Source organism: Oncorhynchus tshawytscha, linkage group LG19, assembly GCF_018296145.1.
Source record: "Oncorhynchus tshawytscha isolate Ot180627B linkage group LG19, Otsh_v2.0, whole genome shotgun sequence".
NCBI lineage: Eukaryota > Metazoa > Chordata > Actinopteri > Salmoniformes > Salmonidae > Oncorhynchus > Oncorhynchus tshawytscha.
This window is the reverse complement of record NC_056447.1, coordinates 56,015,685-56,031,032: the sequence shown is the minus strand read 5'-3', so window position 1 is coordinate 56,031,032 and position 15,348 is coordinate 56,015,685. Positions and strand designations below refer to the sequence as shown.

The 15,348-nt window shown below is 51.0% G+C and overlaps 1 protein-coding gene across 3 annotated transcripts in view; it reads left to right on the top strand.

Moving 5' to 3' along the window:
• LOC112235172 (anoctamin-5) overlaps window positions 1-15,348 on the top strand; it is a 74,802-nt gene that overhangs the window by 47,617 nt on the left and 11,837 nt on the right. For 2 of the 3 annotated variants that reach the window (XM_042301933.1, XM_042301935.1), the window contains 7 exons: window positions 1,620-1,735; window positions 2,994-3,128; window positions 4,850-4,955; window positions 5,098-5,158; window positions 6,468-6,619; window positions 10,068-10,148; window positions 13,320-13,548. In XM_042301933.1, the coding sequence (XP_042157867.1) occupies window positions 1,620-1,735; window positions 2,994-3,128; window positions 4,850-4,955; window positions 5,098-5,158; window positions 6,468-6,619; window positions 10,068-10,148; window positions 13,320-13,548 (880 nt within the window). Of the gene's footprint in view, window positions 1-1,619; window positions 1,736-2,993; window positions 3,129-4,849; window positions 4,956-5,097; window positions 5,159-6,467; window positions 6,620-10,067; window positions 10,149-10,653; window positions 10,729-13,319; window positions 13,549-15,348 lie in introns of all 3 variants that reach the window. The other variant, XM_042301934.1, reaches the window with a different exon arrangement.

The following is a 15,348-nucleotide window of genomic DNA, read 5'->3' as shown; positions in this document are numbered from 1 at the left end:
AGGACGTACACTGAAATTACAATTACAATTTAGGACGTACACTGAAATTACAATTACAATTTTTATTCTATGCTTTTTCAATGAGAAAAAAATGTGGAATTGAAATTTGATTTCCTTTCTGAAATGACTGGATTTGAAATGGAATTGACCCCCCAAAAAACTCTGAAAGTGACCTTCTCTCCTAGTAGGGAAAACTGGTTGTGATGTCATTTTAACCAGCTTTACCCTCTGGGCTCTTGTGAGGTTGTTTCATATCGACGTACAGACATCCGTGAAGTCATCTAGTGGTGGAAATGGGCAAGGAATTGTTTTGTGCACAATGTGTCGTTCATATAGTAATCCCCCCCCACCAAAAAAAAGGGGGTATCTTTAACAAAATGAACCCTATTATCATCCCCTTTTGGAATGAGACATTCCACATTGTGGGGCGGCAGGTAGCCTAGTGATTAGAGTGGAGGGGTGGCAGGTAGCCTAGTGGTTAGAATGGAGGGACGGCAGGTAGCCTAGTGGTTAGAGTGGAGGGACGGCAGGTAGCCTAGTGGTTAGAGTGGAGTGGCGGCAGGTAGCCTAGTGGTTAGAGTGGAGGGGCGGCAGGTAGCCTAGTGGTTAGAGAGGAGGGGCGGCAGGTAGCCTAGTGGTTAGAGAGGAGGGGCGGCAGGTAGCCTAGTGGTTAGAGTGGAGGGACGGCAGGTAGCCTAGTGGTTAGAGTGGAGGGACGGCAGGTAGCCTAGTGGTTAGAGTGGAGGGGCGGCAGGGTAGCCTAGTGGTTAGAGTGGAGGGGCGGCAGGTAGCCTAGTGGTTAGAGAGGAGGGGCGGCAGGTAGCCTAGTGGTTAGAGAGGAGGGGCGGCAGGTAGCCTAGTGGTTAGAGTGGAGGGGCGGCAGGTAGCCTAGTGGTTAGAGAGGAGGGGCGGCAGGTAGCCTAGTGGTTAGAGTGGAGGGGCGGCAGGTAGCCTAGTGGTTAGAGTGGAGGGGCGGCAGGTAGCCTAGTGGTTAGAGTGGAGGGGCGGCAGGTAGCCTAGTGGTTAGAGTGGAGGGGCGGCAGGTAGCCTAGTGGTTAGAGTGGAGGGGCGGCAGGTAGCCTAGTGGTTAGAGTGGAGGGGCGGCAGGTAGCCTAGTGGTTAGAGAGGAGGGGGAGGGGTTGGAGGGGTGGCAGGGTAGCCTAGTGGTTAGAGTGGAGGGGTGGCAGGGTAGCCTAGTGGTTAGAGTGGAGGGGCGGCAGGTAGCCTAGTGGTTAGAGTGGAGGGGCGGCAGGTAGCCTAGTGGTTAGAGTGGAGGGGCGGCAGGTAGCCTAGTGGTTAGAGTGGAGGGGCGGCAGGTAGCCTAGTGGTTGGAGTGGAGGGGCGGCAGGGTAGCCTAGTGGTTAGAGTGGAGGACTTCATCAAGATTGAAGGCATAAGGTTGCACAATTCCGGGTAACTTTCCCAGAATCCCCAGGTTTTCCAGAAATCCTGGCGAGAGGATTCCAGATTCCCTGCTTATTTATCTCCTGACTCTGGGAATCTTTCAACTGGGATTTATTTTTGTTGGGGGGGTTTATCTGAATTTTGCAACCATGGATAAGGATGAACAGTAGGACCGTGACATGATAAATGATCTGTCTCCCTCTGTATGTATAAAGTCTCGATACTGGAAACCATCCAGGGACTCCAACAGTGAGAGTGAGAGATTCAACCTCTACAAACACTGGGCCCAGTTTTTCAGTTTCTTCAAAGAGCAGCCCCTCAACTTGATACGGTGAGAACACAACACCAAGCCAGACGTTCAATCCAACTCAGATTAACAACCTGTGCACATTGTTATACTGTACTTTTAAGGCAGTGTCTCTAATGTTTGCGGATCTCACATTGCCTGTTAACTCCAAGGATTTTCAGCTCAAGCAGAAATCCCCTTTCAATGTGAACTGCGCAGTGCACAGGTCATTTATCTGCGTTTGTTTGAATCAAGTCTCCGCGTCGTCCTCTTTTTTTCTAGACACTAAACAGACTTGTTGTTGTTTGATTGGTTGTGTTGTATTTCCCATAACAGGAAGTATTACGTGGAGAAGATGTTTGATTGGTTGTGTTGTATTTCCCATAACAGGAAGTATTACGTGGAGAAGATGTTTGATTGGTTGTGTTGTATTTCTCATAACAGGCAGTATTACGGGGAGAAGATGTTTGATTGGTTATGTTGTATTTCTCATAACAGGCAGTATTACGGGGAGAAGATGTTTGATTGGTTGTGTTGTATTTCCCATAACAGGAAGTATTACGTGGAGAAGATGTTTGATTGGTTGTGTTGTATTTCCCATAACAGGAAGTATTACGTGGAGAAGATGTTTGATTGGTTGTGTTGTATTTCCCATAACAGGAAGTATTACGTGGAGAAGATGTTTGATTGCTTGTGTTGTATTTCCCATAACAGGAAGTATTACGGGGAGAAGATGTTTGATTGCTTGTGTTGTATTTCCCATAACAGGAAGTATTACAGGGAGAAGATGTTTGATTGGTTGTGTTGTATTTCCCATAACAGGAAGTATTACGGGGAGAAGATGTTTGATTGGTTGTGTTGTATTTCCCATAACAGGAAGTATTACGTGGAGAAGATGTTTGATTGGTTGTGTTGTATTTCTCATAACAGGCAGTATTACGGGGAGAAGATGTTTGATTGGTTATGTTGTATTTCTCATAACAGGCAGTATTACGGGGAGAAGATGTTTGATTGGTTATGTTGTATTTCCCATAACAGGAAGTATTACGTGGAGAAGATGTTTGATTGGTTGTGTTGTATTTCCCATAACAGGAAGTATTACGGGGAGAAGATGTTTGATTGGTTGTGTTGCATTTCCCATAACAGGAAGTATTACGGGGAGAAGATGTTTGATTGGTTGTGTTGTATTTCCCATAACAGGAAGTATTACGTGGAGAAGATGTTTGATTGGTTGTGTTGTATTTCTCATAGCAGGAAGTATTACGGGGAGAAGATGTTTGATTGGTTGTGTTTCCCATAACAGGAAGTATTACGGGGAGAAGATTGGGATCTACTTTGCCTGGCTGGGTTTCTACACTGAGATGCTGTTCTTCGCTGCGGTAGTCGGCCTGATCTGTTTTCTCTATGGATTGTTCACCTTCGATGACAACGTCTGGAGGTGAGGGCCCCTGAATCCCAATTCAACCCCTAGGCACTATCCCCTACCCCCTAACTCACAGCCTAAAAATCCTAGGCACTATCCCCTACCCCTTAACTCACAGCCTAAAAATCCTAGGCACTATCCCATACCCCCAGCCTAAAAATCCTAGGCACTATCCCATACCCCCAGCCTAAAAATCCTAGGCGCTATCCCGTACCTCCCCAGCCTAAAAATCCTAGGCACTATCCCATACCCCCAGCCTAAAAATCCTAGGCACTATCCCGTACCCCCAGCCTAAAAATCCTAGGCACTATCCCATACACCCCCAGCCTAAAAATCCTAGGCACTATCCCATACCCCCCAGCCTAAAAATCGGACACAGGTTAATCCCAGACACAGTTAAGCCGTTGGCTGGACTGAAAGGCTGGTTTCCCAGACACAGTTAAGCCGTTGGCTGGACTGAAAGGCTGGTTTCCCAGACACAGTTAAGCCGTTGGCTGGACTGAAAGGCTGGTTTCCCAGACACAGTTAAGCCGTTGGCTGGACTGAAAGGCTGGTTTCCCAGACACAGTGAATCCATTGGCTGGACTGAAAGGCTGGTTTCCCAGACACAGTGAAGCCGTTGGCTGGACTGAAAGGCTGGTTTCCCAGACACAGTGAAGCCGTTGGCTGGACTGAAAGGCTGGTTTCCCAGACACAGTTAAGCCGTTGGCTGGACTGAAAGGCTGGTTTCCCAGACACAGTGAAGCCGTTGGCTGGACTGAAAGGCTGGTTTCCCAGACACAGTGAAGCCGTTGGCTGGACTGAAAGGCTGGTTTCCCAGACACAGTGAAGCCGTTGGCTGGACTGAAAGGCTGGTTTCCCAGACACAGTGAAGCCGTTGGCTGGACTGAAAGGCTGGTTTCCCAGACACAGTGAAGCCGTTGGCTGGACTGAAAGGCTGGTTTCCCAGACACAGTGAAGCCGTTGGCTGGACTGAAAGGCTGGTTTCCCAGACACAGTGAAGCCGTTGGCTGGACTGAAAGGCTGGTTTCCCAGACACAGTGAAGCCGTTGGCTGGACTGAAAGGCTGGTTTCCCAGACACAGTGAAGCCGTTGGCTGGACTGAAAGGCTGGTTTCCCAGACACAGTGAAGCCGTTGGCTGGACTGAAAGGCTGGTTTCCCAGACACAGTGAAGCCGTTGGCTGGACTGAAAGGCTGGTTTCCCAGACACAGTGAAGCCGTTGGCTGGACTGAAAGGCTGGTTTCCCAGACACAGTGAAGCCGTTGGCTGGACTGAAAGGCTGGTTTCCCAGACACAGTTAAGCCGTTGGCTGGACTGAAAGGCTGGTTTCCCAGACACAGTGAAGCCGTTGGCTGGACTGAAAGGCTGGTTTCCCAGACACAGTGAAGCCGTTGGCTGGACTGAAAGGCTGGTTTCCCAGACACAGTGAAGCCGTTGGCTGGACTGAAAGGCTGGTTTCCCAGACACAGTGAAGCCGTTGGCTGGACTGAAAGGCTGGTTTCCCAGACACAGTGAAGCCGTTGGCTGGACTGAAAGGCATACTGAATGGAGAATCTACTGTATGTCTGGGATTCCGTGTCCAGGAATCCATCCCTCAATATATGTTTCAATATATGTTTCAATATATGTTTCAATATATGTTTCAATATATGTTTCCTGGAAAAAATGGTTTGCAGTTTGTTATGAGAATATCATGTTTGTTTTTAAAAAAAATAAAATAACATCTTGTTTCAGTAAAGAAATCTGTAGTGAGGAGATTGGAGGCAACATCATTATGTGTCCACTGTGTGATAAGAAATGTGGCTACTGGAAACTCAACTCAACGTGTAATTCCTCCTGGGTAAGAAGTCCAGGCTTTATAATTACACTGTGAAGATGATGAGACTGTACACAGACCGACACTGTTGTGATATGTTCATTTTAATGACCAGAACTTCAGGTCAAGTCAATGAACGTGGTCTTTGTTTTTTTTCTTCTATCAGCAATCACATATGTTTGACAACGTGGGGACGGTGTTCTTTGCCATATTCATGGGGATTTGGGGTAAGTGACAGTCTCTGTGAATATTAAGTGACAGTCTTTGTGAATATTAAGTGACAGTCTTTGTGAATATTAAGTGACAGTCTCTGTGAATATTAAGTGACAGTCTCTGTGAATATTAAGTGACAGTCTCTGTGAATATTAAGTGACAGTCTCTGTGAATATTAAGTGACAGTCTCTGTGAATATTAAGTGACAGTCTCTGTGAATATTAAGTGACAGTCTCTGTGAATATTAAGTGACAGTCTCTGTGAATATTAAGTGGTGACAGTCTCTGTGAATATTAGTGACAGTCTTTGTGAATATTAGTGACAGTCTCTGGGAATATTAAGTGACAGTCTCTGTGAATATTAAGTGACAGTCTCTGTGAATATTAAGTGACAGTCTCTGTGAATATTAAGTGACAGTCTCTGGGAATATTAAGTGACAGTCTCTGTGAATATTAAGTGGTTAGGGGCTATGGTTAGGGCTTATGGTTAGGGGTTAGGGCTTATGGTTAGGGGTTAGGGCTTATGGTTAGGGGTTAGGGGTTATGGTTAGGGGTTATGGTTAGGGGTTAGGGCTTATGGTTAGGGGTTAGGGCTTATGGTTAGGGGTTATGTTTAGGGGTTATGGTTAGGGGTTATGTTTAGGGGTAATGGTTAGGGGTTATGGTTAGGGGTTATGTTAAGGGGTTAGGGGTTATGGTTAGGGGTTAGGGGTTATGGTTAGGGGTTAGGGCCAGAGTACAAGTGTACCAGCCTATCGACTCAACCGCATCACATAGGTGCTAGTGTTGCCTTCTAGGTTTATATATACATAACACTGCTTAGAAAATTTAAGTGGGTCTTTGCAGATTTATTTATTTTTTCAAGGTTGTGGCCAGCGACATGATGTTCCATATTAATAATATTCAGTTATAAATGTTCGTTCCATATTAATAATATTCAGTTATAAATGTTCATAGTAAATTGTAGCCCAGTTTCCATAGTTTATAAACCCAACATGCATGTGCCATGGTGGCGTACTGTATGATATTGATTGATATGTCTGATTGAAGAGTCGTCCACCTACCGGTGCCCAGCCTGTATTGGAACTATTCCACAGTGAATCCTTAATGTCTGGATCTCGCAACTGATATCAGAGGGGTCTGTTCCTGGGCCCTGACCCTCCACCTCCTAATGAGAGGGGTCTGTTCCTGGGCCCTGACCCTCCACACCCTCCACCTCCCCACCCTCCACCTCCTCACCCTCCACCTCCTCACCCTCCACCTCCACACCCTCCACCTCCACACCCTTGGCCTAACTCTGTCTCCTCATCCTGTCCTTCTGCAGTGACTCTGTTCCTGGAGTTCTGGAAGCGTCGACAGGCCCGGCTGGAGTACGAGTGGGACCTGGTGGACTTTGAGGAAGAGCAGCAACAGCTTCAGCTTCGACCAGAATACGAGACCAAGTGTACCTCCCGCAGACTAAACCGCGTCACACAGGTGTTTTTCTGTCTCTTAACCCCTTATGGTTAGGGGTTATGGTTAGGGGTTATGGTTAGGGTTTATGGTTAGGGGTTAGGGGTTAAGGGTTATGGTTAGGGGTTAGGGGTTATGGTTAGGGGTTAGAGGTTATGGTTAGGGGTTATGGTTAGGGGTTATGGTTAGGGGTTATGGTTAGGGGTTAGGGGTTATGGTTAGGGGTTAGAGGTTATGGTTAGGGGTTAGGGTTTATGGTTAGGGGTTATGGTTAGGGGTTATGGTTAGGGTTAGGTGTTATGGTTAGGGGTTAGGGGTTAGGGGTTATGGTTAGGGGTTATGGTTAGGGGTTAGAGGTTATGGTTAGGGGTTATGGTTAGGGGTTATGGGTTAGAGGTTATGGTTAGGGGTTAGAGGTTATGGTTATGGTTAGGGGTTATGGTTAGGGGTTAGGGGTTATGGTTAGGGGTTATGTTAGGGGTTATGGGTTATGGTTAGGGGTTATGGTTAGGGGTTAGAGGTTATGGTTAGGGGTTATGGTTAGGGGTTATGGTTAGGGTTAGGGGTTATGGTTAGGGGTTAAGGGTTAAGGGTTAGGGGTTATGTTTAGGGGTTAGGGTTTATGGTTAGGGGTTAGGGTTTATGGTTAGGGGTTATGGTTAGGGGTTATGGTTAGGGGTTAGGGGTTATGGTTAGGGGTTAGGGGTTATGGTTAGGGGTTAGGGGTTAGAGGTTATGGTTTATGGTTAGGGGTTATGGTTTGAGGTTATGGTTAGGGGTTATGGTTAGGGGTTAGGGGTTATGGTTAGGGGTTAGGGTTTATGGTTAGGGGTTATGGTTAGGGGTTATGGTTAGGGGTTATGGTTAGGGGTTATGGTTTATGGTTAGGGGTTAGGGGTTAGGGTTAGGGGTTATGGTTAGGGGTTAGGGGTTATGGTTAGGGGTTAGGGGTTATGGTTAGGGGTTAGGGTTAGAGGTTATGGTTTATGGTTAGGGGTTATGGTTTGAGGTTATGGTTAGGGTTAGGGGTTATGGTTAGGGGTTAGGGGTTATGGTTAGGGGTTAGGGGTTATGGTTAGGGGTTAGGGGTTATGGTTAGGGGTTATGGTTAGGGGTTATGGTTAGGGGTTATGGTTAGGGGTTAGGGTTTATGGTTAGGGGTTATGGTTAGGGGTTAGGGTTTATGGTTAGGGTTTATGGTTAGGGATTATGGTTAGGGGTTATGGTTAGTGGTTAGGGGTTATGGTTAGGGGTTAGGGCTTATGGTTAGGGGTTAGGGCTTATGGTTAGGGGTTATGGTTAGGGGTTAGGCCTTATGGTTAGGGGTTAGAGGTTATGGTTAGGGGTTATGGTTATGTTTAGGGGTAATGGTTAGGGTTCATGGTTATGGGTTAGGGGTTATGTTTAGGGGTTAGGGGTTATGGTTAGGGGTTAGGGGTTATGGTTAGGGGTTAGGGCCAGAGTACAAGTGTACCAGCCTATCGACTCAACCGCATCACATAGGTGCTAGTGTTGCCTTCTAGGTTTATATATACATAACACTGCTTAGAAAATTAAAGTGGGTCTTTGCAGATGTATTTATTTTTTGCAAGGTTGTGGCCAGCGACATGATGTTCCAAATTAATAATATTCAGTTATAAATGTTCTTAGTAAATTGTAGCCCAGTTTCCATAGTTTATAAATGCAACATGCATGTGCCATGGTGGCGTACTGTATGATATTGATTGATATGTCTGATTGAAGAGTCGTCCACCTACCGGTGCCCAGCCTGTATTGGAACTATTCCACAGTGAATCCTTAATGTCTGGATCTCGCAACTGATATCAGAGGGGTCTGTTCCTGGGCCCTGACCCTCCACCTCCTAATGAGAGGGGTCTGTTCCTGGGCCCTGACCCTCCACCTCCTAATGAGAGGGGTCTGTTCCTGGGCCCTGACCCTCCACCTCCGTAATGAGAGGGTCTGTTCCTGGGCCCTGACCCTCCACCTACTAATGAGAGGGGTCTGTTCCTGGGCCCTGACCCTCCACCTCCTAATGAGAGGGGTCTGTTCCTGGGCCCTGACCCTCCACCTCCGTAATGAGAGGGGTCTGTTCCTGGGCCCTGACCCTCCACCTCCTAATGAGAGGGTCTGTTCCTGGGCCCTGACCCTCCACCTCCTAATGAGAGGGGTCTGTTCCTGGGCCCTGACCCTCCACCTCCTAATGAGAGGGGTCTGTTCCTGGGCCCTGACCCTCCACCTCCTAATGAGAGGAGTCTGTTCCTGGGCCCTGACCCTCCACCTCCACTAATGAGAGGGGTCTGTTCCTGGGCCCTGACCCTCCACCTCCTAATGAGAGGGGTCTGTTCCTGGGCCCTGACCCTCCACCTCCTAATGAGAGGGGTCTGTTCCTGGGCCCTGACCCTCCACCTCCGTAATGAGAGGGGTCTGTTCCTGGGCCCTGACCCTCCACCTACTAATGAGAGGGGTCTGTTCCTGGGCCCTGACCCTCCACCTCCGTAATGAGAGGGGTCTGTTCCTGGGCCCTGACCCTCCACCTCCGTAATGAGAGGGGTCTGTTCCTGGGCCCTGACCCTCCACCTCCTAATGAGAGGAGTCTGTTCCTGGGCCCTGACCCTCCACCTCCTAATGAGAGGGGTCTGTTCCTGGGCCCTGACCCTCCACCTCCTAATGAGAGGAGTCTGTTCCTGGGCCCTGACCCTCCACCTCCTCACCCTCCACCTCCACACCCTCCACCTCCTCACCCTCCACCTCCACACCCTCCACCTCCTCACCCTCCACCTCCACACCCTCCACCTCCACCTCCACACCCTCCCCTTCACCTTCTCACCCTCCACCTCCTCACCCTCCACATCCTCCCCACCCTCCACCTCACCCTCACCCTCCACCTCCTCACCCTCCACACACTTCACCTCCTAACCCTCCACCTCCACACCCTCCACCTCCTCACCCTCCACCTCCTCCACATCCTCCCCACCCTCCACCTCCTCACCCTCCACCTCCCTCCACATCCTCCCCACCCTCCACCTCCTCACCCACCACCTCCTCCACATCCTCCCCACCCTCCACCTCCTCACCCACCACCTCCCTCTACATCCTCCCCACCCTCCACCTCCTCACCCTCCACCTCCTCCACATCCTCCCCACCCTCCACCTCCTCACCCTCCACCTCCTCCACATCCTCATCCCTCCACCCTCCTCCTCCGCACCCTCCACCTCCTCCACATCCTCCGCACCCTCCACCTCCTCACCCTCCACCTCCACCTCCCCACCCACCCACCCTCCACCTCCACCCTCCACCTCCTCACCCTCCACCTCCTCCACATCCTCCCCACCCTCCACCTCCTCACCCTCCACCTCCTCCACATCCTCCCCACCCTCAACCTCCTCACCCTCCACCTCCTCCACATCCTCCGCACCCTCAACCTCCTCACCCTCCACCTCCTCACCCCACCTGTCTGTAACTGTACTATAGGAGATGGAGTTGGTCCTTGACAGGACAGCAGCTGAACAAGTGGGCAAAATGCTCCTGTGTTGGGCCACCGTGGTGCTGTGGGTAAGACTGGCACAGAGGGAAGAGGAATGCCAGTGTGAAGTGATGTGGAGGGATTTGGCAGGCCTGGCTTGTGTTGATTGCTCATGTCTGGATGGAAGATATCTGATGCTGACTGCATCATTTTACCTGATGCATCATGGGACTTAACTGTCATGAATTAACAATGCTAAAACAGCAACACAACCTTAGTGGTTGGTGATTTTAGAGCCTGGTCCCAGATCAGTTTTTCTGCTGTATAGCCAATTGTTATAGTCATGGTACCAACAATGACTAGAACCATAGATGTTGACTATGAGCACAAACTTATCTGGGCCCAGGCTAATAAAAGCCTGGATTCACCAGGAAACTGCTGCAGTGGTCCGTGGACTGTTCTGGGCCCAGGTCAGTAGTTTGAGATGATGACAACAAGCTGCTATGTGTTGGTTGGTACTGCCCCCTGGTGGTCTGGAGACTAACAGCTGTAACCATGCTGACTGACTATGCATGTTGTTGTCCGGTGTTGTAGGAGATGGAGCCATACTTACCCATAACATCCCAGTGTGCTCGTACATTCCTGTCTGGAGCCACCGTCATATTCTGGGTGAGCTTTTATTCATGATGGTTTACTCTGCATCTTAACTCCTCCCTCCTCCTTCTCACTCCTTCTGCTGACTCCTCCCTCCTCCTTCTCACTCCTTCTCCTGTCTCCTCCCTCCTCCTTCTCACTCCTTCTCCTGACTCCTCCCTCCTCCTTCTCACTCCTTCTCCTGTCTCCTCCCACTCCCTTCTACTGACTCCTTCCTCCTCCTTCTCACTCCTTCTCCTGTCTCCTCCCTCCTCCTTCTCACTCCTTCTCCTGACTCCTCCCTCCTCCTTCTCACTCCTTCTCCTGACTCCTCCCTCCTCCTTCTCACTCCTTCTCCTGACTCCTCCCTCCTCCTTCTCACTCCTTCTCCTGTCTCCTCCCACTCCCTTCTACTGACTCCTTCCTCCTCCTTCTCACTCCTTCTCCTGTCTCCTCCCACTCCCTTCTGACTCCTCCCTCCTCCTTCTCACTCCTTCTCCTGTCTCCTCCCATTCCCTTCTACTGACTCCTCCCACTCCTTCTCCTGTCTCCTCCCACTCTCTTCTCCTGTCTCCTCACACTCCCTTCTACTGACTCCTCCCACTCCTTCTCCTGTCTCCTCCCACTCCCTTCTACTGACTCCTCCCTCCCCCTCCCCCTTCTCCTGTCTCCTTTCTCCTCCCTATCCCTTCTCCTGTCTCCTCTCTCCTCCCTATCCTTTCTCCTCCCTCCCCCTTCTCCTGTCTCTTCTCTATCCCTTCTCCTGTCTCCTCTCTCCTCCCTTCTCCTGTCTCCTCTCTCCTCCCTCTCCTGTCTCCTCTCTTCTCCCTCCCCTTCTACTGTGTCCTTTCTCCTCTCTCCTCCCTTCTCCTGTCTCCTCTCTCCTCCATTCTCCTGTCTCCCTCTCCTCCCTCTCCTTCTCCCTCTCTCCCCCCTCTCCTGTCTCCTCTCTCCTCCCTCTGTCTCCTCTCTCCTCCCTCTGTCTCCTCTCTCCTCTCCTCCCCTCTCCTGTCTCTCCTCTCTCTCCTCCCCTCTCCTGTCTCCTCTCTCCTCCCCTCTCCTGTCTCCTCTCTCCTCCCCTCTCCTGTCACCTTTCTCCTCCCCTCTCCTGCCACCTCTCTCCTCCCCTCTCCTGTCACCTCTCTCCTCCCCTCTCCTGTCACCTCTCTCCTCCCCTCTCCTGTCTCCTCTCTCCCCCTCTCCTGTCTTCTCTCTCCTCCCCTCTCCTGTCTCCTCTCTCCTCCCCTCTCCTGTCTCCCTCTCTCCTCCCCTCTCCTGTCTCCTCTCTCTCCTCCTGTCTCCTCTCTCCTCCCCTCTCCTGTCTCCTCTCTCCTCCCCTCTCCTGTCTCCTCTCTCCTCCCCTCTCCTGTCACCTCTCTCCTCCCCTCTCCTGTCACCTCTCTCCTCCCCCTCCTGTCTCCTCTCTCCTCTCCTCCCCTCTCCTGTCACCTCTCTCCTCCCCTCTCCTGTCACCTCTCTCCTCCCCTCTCCTGTCACCTCTTTCCTCCCCTCTCCTGTCACCTCTCCTCCCCTCTCCTGTCACCTCTCTCCTCCCCTCTCCTGTCTCCTCTCTCCCCCTCTCCTGTCTCCTCTCTCCTCCCCTCTCCTGTCACCTCCCTCCTCCCCTCTCCTGTCTCCTCTCTCCCCCTCTCCTGTCTCCTCTCTCCTCCCCTCTCCTGTCTCCTCTCTCCTCTCCTGTCTCCTCCCTCTCCTCTCTCCTCTCCTGTCTCCTCTCTCCTCCCTCTCCTGTCTCCTCTCTCCTCCCTTCTCCTGCCTCCTCTCTCCTGTCTCCTCTCTCCTCCCCTCTCCTGTCTCCTCTCTCCTCCCCTTCTCCTGTCTCCTCTCTCCTCCCCTCTCCTGTCTCCTCTCTCCTCCTGTCTCCTCTCTCCTCCCTCTCCTGTCTCCTCTCCTCCCCTCTCCTGTCTCCTCTCTCCTCCCCTCTCCTGTCACCTCTCTCCTCCCCTTTCCTGTCACCTCTCTCCTCCCCTCTCCTGTCACCTCTCTCCTCCCCTCTCCTGTCACCTCTTTCCTCCCCTCTCCTGTCACCTCTCTCCTCCCCTCTCCTGTCACCTCTCTCCTCCCCTCTCCTGTCACCTCCCTCCTCCCCTCCTCCTGTCTCCTCTCTCCCCCTCTCCCTCTCCTCTCTCCTCCCCTCTCCTGTCTCCTCTCTCCTCTCCTGTCTCCTCTCTCCTCCCTCCTCCCTTCTCCTGCCTCCTCTCTCCTCCCTTCTCCTGCCTCCTCTCTCCCCCCTCTCCTGTCTCCTCTCTCCTCCCTTCTCCTGCCTCCTCTCTCGGGATTAGATCTTTAATGAGTTTGCACCACACTGTTGTGTTTTGAAGTGTGTTGTTGGTGGTGATTTGTCTGTGTGTCTGTGAACATATGTATTTATAATGTATTAGTATTTTTGTTGTATTTGTATATACAGTCATGGTTGGGGTCAGTTCCTATTCAATTCAGTCAATAAATATCAGTTGACGTCCTGAATTGACTGCATTGAAACGAAAGTGACCACAACCTTGACAGATTCCTGTGCTCTCTCCTCGTTCCTCCCTCTGTCTCCTGTCTCCTCTCTCCTCGTTCCTCCCTCTGTCTCCTGTCTCCTCTCTACCACCGCTCCTGTCCCTCAGATCTCCCTGATCATAGCGTGTATCATCGGGGTGATAGCCTACCGTTTGGCGGTGTACGCTGCGTTCGCTAGCATCATGAAGGACAGCCCCACCAATAACATCCACATGGTGGGCTCCCTCATCACCCCGCAGCTCGCCACCTCCGTCACCGCTTCCTGCATCAACTTCGTCATCATCATGATCCTCAATCTGATGTATGAGAGAGTGGCCATCTGGATCACTGACATGGGTAAGATAGAGAGTGGCCATCTGGATCACTGACATGGGTAAGATAGAGAGTGGCCAGCTGGATCACTGACATGGGTAAGATAGAGAGTGGCCATCTGGATCACTGACATGGGTAAGATAGAGAGTGGCCAGCTGGATCACTGACATGGGTAAGATAGAGAGTGGCCAGCTGGATCACTGACATGGGTAAGATAGTGGCCAGCCGGATCACTGACATGGGTAAGATAGTGGCCAGCCAGATCACTGACATGGGTAAGATAGAGAGTGGCCAGCCGGATCACTGACATGGGTAAATAGTGGCCAGCCAGATCACTGACATGGGTAAGATAGTGGCCAGCCGGATCACTGACATGGGTAAGATAGAGAGTGGCCACCCGGATCACTGACATGGGGTAAGATAGAGAGTGGCCAGCCGGATCACTGACATGGGGTTAGATAGTGAGTGGCCAGCCGGATCACTGACATGGGTAAGATAGAGAGTGGCCAGCCGGATCACTGACATGGGTAAGATAGAGAGTGGCCATCTGGATCACTGACATGGGTAAGATAGAGAGTGGCCATCTGGATCACTGACATGGGAAAGACAGGGAGTGGCCAGCCGGATCACTGACATGGGTAAGATAGAGAGTGGCCATCTGGATCACTGACATGGGTAAGATAGTGGCCAGCCGGATCACTGACATGGGTAAGATAGAGAGTGGCCATCTGGATCACTGACATGGGTAAGATAGTGGGCAGCCGGATCACTGACATGGGTAAGACAGAGAGTGGCCAGGCGGATCACTGACATGGGTAAGATAGAGAGTGGCCATCTGGATCACTGACATGGGTAAGATAGAGAGTGGCCAGCTGGATCACTGACATGGGTAAGATAGAGAGTGGCCAGCCGGATCACTGACATGGGTAAGATAGAGAGTGGACATCTGGATCACTGACATGGGTAACATAGAGAGAGGCCATCTGGATCACTGACATGGGAAAGACAGGGAGTGGCCAGCCGGATCACTGACATGGGTAAGATAGAGAGTGGCCAGCCGGATCACTGACATGGGTAAGATAGTGGCCAGCGGGATCACTGACATGGGTAAGATAGAGAGTGGCCATCTGGATCACTGACATGGGTAAGATAGTGGCCAGCCGGATCACTGACATGGGTAAGATAGAGAGTGGCCATCTGGATCACTGACATGGGTAAGATAGTGGGCAGCCGGATCACTGACATGGGTAAGACAGAGAGTGGCCAGCCGGATCACTGACATGGGTAAGATAGAGAGTGGCCATCTGGATCACTGACATGGGTAAGATAGAGAGTGGCCAGCTGGATCACTGACATGGGTAAGATAGAGAGTGGCCATCTGGATCACTGACATGGGTAAGATAGAGAGTGGCCATCTGGATCACTGACATGGGTAAGATAGAGAGTGGCCATCTGGATCACTGACATGGGTAAGATAGAGAGTGGCCAGCTGGATCACTGACATGGGTAAGATAGTGGCCAGCCGGATCACTGACATGGGTAAGATAGAGAGTGGCCATCTGGATCACTGACATGGGAAAGACAGGGAGTGGCCAGCCGGATCACTGACATGGGTAAGATAGAGAGTGGCCATCTGGATCACTGACATGGGTAAGATAGTGGCCAGCCGGATCACTGACATGGGTAAGATAGAGAGTGGCCATCTGGATCACTGACATGGGTAAGATAGTGGGCAGCCGGATCACTGACATGGGTAAGACAGAGAGTGGCCAGGCGGATCACTGACATGGGTAAGATAGAGAGTGGCCATCTGGATCACTGACA